At 36.6% G+C, this 6,767-nt stretch overlaps 1 protein-coding gene and 1 pseudogene across 1 annotated transcript; both read right to left on the reverse strand.

The window, feature by feature from the left end:
• Nucleotides 1–1,561: 1,561 nt before the first annotated feature.
• Nucleotides 1,562–3,570, reverse strand: LOC110271504 (uncharacterized). Its single transcript, XM_021122453.2, has 6 exons — nucleotides 2,872–3,570; nucleotides 2,499–2,737; nucleotides 2,209–2,412; nucleotides 2,028–2,120; nucleotides 1,834–1,938; nucleotides 1,562–1,717 (listed from the first exon to the last, which is right to left on the reverse strand). Exons 1-6 carry the CDS (start codon nucleotides 3,347–3,349, stop codon nucleotides 1,562–1,564), a joined length of 1,275 nt encoding a protein of 424 aa, XP_020978112.2. The 5' UTR covers nucleotides 3,350–3,570.
• A 311-nt stretch (nucleotides 3,571–3,881) lies between these two features.
• Nucleotides 3,882–5,747, reverse strand: LOC148567802 (uncharacterized; annotated as a pseudogene).
• Between the last annotated feature and the right edge of the window lie 1,020 nt (nucleotides 5,748–6,767).

A 6,767-nucleotide genomic window follows, 5' to 3' on the forward strand; every position in this document is an offset into this window, starting at 1 on the left:
CGGTTTTCACCGTGGCCATAGCCTCTATGGTCACCCTTTCTTAAAACTGTGACCATAGCCTTATCTATGGTCACGGTTTTCACCGGGACCATGGACTCTATGGTCACCCCACCTAAAACCGTGACCATAGCCCTTTTCACCGTGACCATAGCCTCTATGGTTACCCCTCCTTAAAACCGTGACCATAGCCCTATCTATGGTCACGATTTTTACCGTGGCCATAGCCTCTATGGTCACCCTCCTTAAAACCGTGACCATAGAGTTATCTATGGTCACAGTTTTTCACAGTGGCCATAGCTTCTATGGTCACCCATCCTTAAAATCGTGACGATAGCCTTATCTATGGTCACAGTTTTTCACCGTGGCTATAGCCTCTATGGTCACCCCTCCTTAAAACCATGACCATAGCCTTATCTATCGTCACGATTTTTCACCGTGGCCATAGCTTCTATGGTCATGATTTTTTAAAAAAGTGACTATAGCCTATTGTTGTTTATGAGATTCAATTTTTTTAAATTATATCACATTCCAAAATGATAATAATCACAAAATAAATCTAAAAATAAGAAATTCAAGAAATATAAATCATAAAAGTTTCATTATAAGATAGATATATTTAATTTTTAGTCTAAACAACACAAATCAAAATAGAGTGTAATTTTTCCAATTACATGTAATACCTCAAAAAGTACATAACACATCAAAATATTACATTTACATAACTAAGGTCATTGTAAGACCTATCCCATGTGATATTTGTATGGAACATATTTTCTTCATCACATCATGTCTTCCTGCATGCAAAAGAAATAAACATGTTAGAACAGAGCAAAAATGATTTTAATGATGCAGTACATATGCATCAAAGAAGGGAAACATTCATCCACAGCAACACTCAAGAATTATTCACAACCATTATTCACTAAATACTATTAATTTAATAATTAGTTAGCACATAAAAGGTGGGATTCATTTTTAAATAATGTTACAAATCACCAGAAAGTAAACCTTGGCAAATATTCATATATAGATAGTTGTTATAATAACCGACAATTAAGTTCTCAAAAAAATACCAAGTGACAAGCAATTGAGACATCATGAGTAAAAAGAAAAGATACAACATAATATGAACTTTGTTTTTTTTAACATATTCCTTCATTAACATAGAATAGAGAGCAACATATACACAGCCAATTTCCATGCACTATTATAAATGATTCACAATCCTAAAACCTTAACTTTAACTCAAATTCATGATATATCATTTACCAAAAGCATACTATTAATTTAACTAGAAGTTTTGAACAGTACTTACTTCCATATCCTTTGATACATGGTTCGATCCAAGTGAAGGAGGAATGCTTCGCCGCGTATCATTTGGTGCACTACTCGTGTCAGGCGGAGATTGTTGGGCGGCTTCTATCATTACTTGCACTTGTTCTGCACTCATACCAGGATTGACTTGTTGCAAAAACGTTTTAATCAAGTTTGTTAAACCGTCCAACTTGGAAGTTAAGTTATTTTGATTTTTCTCCATAGTTGAAACCACTTCATTATGTTGTTATTGCATTTGTCGGATTTCCTTCTCCTTTTCAAGAGAGGATTTTGTGACTGATCGACCATAGAAACAAACTCTTCTATGTCTTTCCTTTCGGAAAACTGTTTGAACTGCTTCATCATCATTGTATCCTGTTTCTTTTAAATTTTGAAGATGTTCCTATTACACACAAATAGGATCAAAATAAATGCATGCACTGAAATACTTCAGAATAAATAAAAATAGCTAACACATTTCTTGTTTGGTGTACTTTTCTAAGAGACCAGAAAACTAACAATTGTCTCTTGTGTTCCTGAATCAGTCTCTCCTTTTTTTCTCGTATGAGTTACAACAAACATCTCAGATTGTGATGGATCTTCATTGTCCTTCTTCTTTGCACGCTACAAAGAAACCACCAACATGTGACTAAGTAAACACACATAACATGAAAGATGCAAAAATACTTAAAATAAAAAGCACAAAAAAATACCAATTCAGCACATACTAATTCAAAATTAACTAGATCCATTTGATGATTCCATTTTTGCTTGGATCTGTTTTCACGATTTTTTTCAAAAATAACCTAAATTTGTTGCAATATAAAATTACATAGAGTTAGTTAAATACATGATACCATCATTAAAGCTAAGAGAGTTGTGAAAATAACTTACTTTGATGATATCAAGCCTCCAAAATTGAACTAATTTTCGAAAATGCAGTTCAGGTACAGTCATTGGACGATTTTTCATCATCTTTCTAAATGAGTTATAGGGTGTATAGTGATATTTCTTTATGCGTTTCTTAAATTGCTTCCATGCCTCTCCAATGGTATTTATCACCCAAGGCTCAGCATCACTAGGAATGTTATATTTAGACTATGAAAAAACAATGAATTATGTTATTTTACCATACATGCTAAGCCTATTTGTAAACAATTTAAAAAGGAGAAGGATCGACTCACCTTTGCATAATCCAACAATGAAGTTTTAGTCTCACTGGACACAACTTGCCAATTAGTATATAACAACGTGACCAAATTAGAGTTTCTTGCAAGTGTTCCCAAGAACCGACTAAACAATTGAACCTGTGTCTTTGTTGGGCCTATGGGTTTGCCATTGTACCATGTTAACTCTATTTGTGTCTCCAAAGCATGAATATGCTTGAGTTGGGTGGGACCACGGACTTTTTTCTTTTTGGTACCTATTTCCAATGTCATTACTAGAAAATATTAACAAGAATACTAATCTAATGAATAAAAGAGTAATCTACTAAATACAAGAGTTACGTTGGTGTCTTTCACTATTTTCTATTGAAGAAAGGGATAAAGACATTACCGAGTTGACTGTCACTACTATCACCAACGGTTGGATTGAGATCATCATAATCATATTCATATTCTTCATCATTTTCATCTAATGATATCCCATATTTTTCGAAGAATTCATCTAAAGTCATAGTAGGGATAAGAGACTCAATCTTATGTTCTTCTTCGTTGGCATCTTCTTCATTCGATTCCTTCATCGGCATCTTATTGGTCAGCTTCTTGCTTTGACCCTCAGCGTCATTGGTATTTATCTTGACTTTATCACCCTCCACCTTTGATTTCTTCATTGGCACCTTCTTCCTAGACGGCTTCTTCCCACCGTGATCTTTATGTTCAATGGCTTTCATCTTGACTATATGATTTTCTTCGTTGGAATTCTTTGTTGGCATCTTGATTTGATCCTCACCGTCTCTAATGTTTGTTATCTTCTTGGTTACCATTTTGCTTTGACCTTCATCGTCAACTCTTGTCAGCACCTTTTTCGGCATCTTGCCCTTTTTCCTTTCTCATGTTTACTACTATTAGCCCCACATGCAGCTAAAACATGTTCCCTTTTTATTTGAAATTGTTTTAGCAATGAATAAGCACTTGTGAATTGAATTTTTCCTGAATTTTTTACTGGACTCCTCATTTTCAAGGGACTTCTTTGTGACTCTATTTGTGATAGGGTCCTTAACCTTTTTCTTTTGGAATTTCCTTCATTGTTCATCTTGTATAAAAAAAGAAGTCAAATACAGCATCAACATAATTTATTTGCATGAAGAGATAAAAATAAAGCATCAATACTAACATTGCCAAAATTAAAAGAAAGAAGAAACATGGTAATGCATTAGAAAATAAAGTAAACAAACACGGTAATACATTAGAAAATAAACATGATAATGCATTAGAAAATAAAGTAAACAAACATGGTAATGCATTAGAAAATAAACATGATAATACATTAGAAAATATGTTAAAAAATAAAGCATCATGGACAATTTGTGTACTACCTCAAATTCAGCATCACTGTCAAAATCATCAGACACTTTCTTTGTCTTTAGCTTTGATCTTGTTTGGTGTCACATCAACAATAGTAGGTCGCACACCTTGTCTAACCAAGTCTACCTCACCAATATCACTTAAGGGTATCGGACTATTCGCCGATTCATGTGGCTCTCTTATGTTAGGGTCAAACTGTAATTGGACACCAATGTTAAACAAGTCTCTGGGAACCGTTTTCATCACATAATGCTTTCGGGGAATATATGGATCTTTCACATAAAAGCACTGGTGTGCTTGGCTTGCCAACACAAATGGTTCGTCTTGGTAACATCTTTTGTTGAAATGAACGTATGTCAAACCATAATCATCTTCCTCAGCCATAAACCACTCACACTTAAATAACACAACTTTAAATTGGCTATAATAGTCTAACTCAATAATATCCATGATTCTACCATAATATCTTATATTGGCCTTGATTGGTTTTTTGTCCTTAACACTCGCAAAGCTTGTAGTTTCAGCCACCACAGTAACACCACCATTTTGCGTTTTTCGCATCACTTCTCGTTGCTTAGTATGAAATCGTTACCCATTAACAACATTAGCAGAAAATGATTTTGCAACTTTATTTGGACCCTTAGACAGCTGTCGTATCCAACCGGAAACATCATCCTTCATGGCACATCCCATAAACCACTCGATAAAGTCTTTATTCTGATCTTTAACGATGTTCCACTTCCGCTTCCGCTTGTGTTGCTTTTGTTGCTCACAATGTTTTCTACAAGAAATGTATATTATTATGTAATACTACAAAAATTAGTCTAAGGAATAGAACTAATGAGAAGTGCAAATTTACCTCATGTAAGGCTCCACGTTAACGCAATTGTTCAATACATATGCATTAGCTTGAAGGAGTGACTTCTCGTCCAAAATAATTAGTTGCCCTTTTTTTCCACTCAATGAAAATAAATTTCATCACTTGAAAAATTAACTTAAAAAAGAAAAAAAAACTTTTTTTTCATTCTTCATTTTTTCCCTTTTTCCAAATCAGCTCCATTTTTTGTAAGTTTTCACAGCACAAGCAGAAGCATCATCAAAGTCCAAGATCAAAAGGCAATTTATATTACATATTACAGGAGGCAATTCAATTCAATTTAATTACAAATGACTAAACCAACACTCTTCAATCCAATTTCTGAATCCAAACTAAACGGAAAATACATCAGCAACAACAACTAAATTGGCAACAATTTTTTTTGTCAGCTCAACAGGGTTTCAATTAGGCAGAAAAAGTTCATCCTCCCAAACTCAAACATCAAAGCAAATACAAAAATATCTATTTTTAAACCCCCAGAAAAAACTAATTTCATCACTCAACTTTAATAAATTTCATCACTTGAAAAATTAACTTAAAAAAACAATCTTTTTCTTCATTCTTTATTTTTCCCTTTTTCCCAATTCAGCTCCATTTTTTCCAAGTTTCCAAAGCACAAGTAGAAGCATCATCAAAGTACAAGATCAAAAGGCACTATACTATGATTATGAATCACCATTTCTAAATAAGTATATATAAAATTGATCAATAGAATCAATCAAGGAGTGTGTGCGATTGAATGTTACCCAGAGAATTTTGCTTCGAATAAGACTTGCTCACATAATTAGACTTGCTCTTCGAATAGAAACGCTTCTGCTGGTGAGCTTGCGGTGACAGGAAGCTCGCAGTAAAACTGAACGGCGCACAGCTCAACGGCAGACTCCACCCATGGTAACGGCGGCAGCGGCTTCCCCTGGCGGCAGCTCGGACGGCAGCAGCAGCCGCAGCAGAGCTTCAACAGTGGTAGTGAAGACAGTGGAGGCGGTGATAGAAATGAGCTCAGCTTTGGACCCCTCTCTCTCTCTCATCTTTATGTGCTTTCTCTCTCTTCCAAGTTAGACGGTGATGCGTAGTGAGGCACGACGGTGAACCTAGCTCGACGGTGGCTGGATAGTGGAGGAGCACGACAGCTCCTCTTCTTCCTCGCAGTGACAAGAAGCTCGCGGTGACAGGAAGCTCGCGGTGAGACAGAGGAGCTCGACGATGCTAGGGTTTCTGCCTTCATCGATCTTGGGGGCTGTGACGAAGGGAAACGACGATGGTAGGGGCCGGGAGGAAGGGAAACGATGATGGTAGGGGCTGGGAGGAGCTCGGTGATGGTGAGGCTGGGAGGAAGGAAAACGGTGAGAGCTAGGGTTCTTTTTTGTTCTAAGTTATTAATTAGGAGGGAATGAGGATTTTGCTGGGAGGGAGGAGGGAATTTTGGGATGGGGGGGGGGGAACGACAGCATTTTGGGAGCGATAGTTAAAAAATAAAAAATGAATTTAAAAAAAAACCGTGACCATAGACCACCTTAGGCCACCCCTAATAACCGTGACCATAGATACTCTATGGTTACCCTCTTTTAAAAAACCCTGACCATAGACTCTTTTAGGTCACCTCCCAAAACCGTGACCGTAGATACCTTTACGTCACTTTCCAAAACCGTGACCATAGACCCTTTTAGGTCACCCTTTCGAAAAACCGTGACCATAGACCCTTTTTGGTCATTGTAAAAAACCATGACCATAGACCCCTTTAGGTCACTCCTAAAACCATGACCATAGACCCTTTTAGGTCAACCACCAAAATCGTGACCGTAGACCACTTTAGGTTATCTCCCAAAACCGTGACCATATACCTCTTTAGGTCACCTTTTTTTGAAAAACCGTGACCATAGACCCTTTTTGGTCACCATAAAAAACCATGGCCATAGACCCTTTTAGGTCACCCCTAAAACCGTGACCATAGACCCTTTTATGCCACCCCCCAAAACCGTGACCATAGACCACTTTAGGTCACCCCCCAAAACCGTGACCATAGACCCTTTTAGGTCACCATTTTTTGA

This window comes from Arachis ipaensis, chromosome B4 (genome assembly GCF_059453495.1).
Source record: "Arachis ipaensis isolate K30076 ecotype BB chromosome B4, ASM5945349v1, whole genome shotgun sequence".
Classification (NCBI taxonomy): Eukaryota; Viridiplantae; Streptophyta; class Magnoliopsida; order Fabales; family Fabaceae; genus Arachis; species Arachis ipaensis.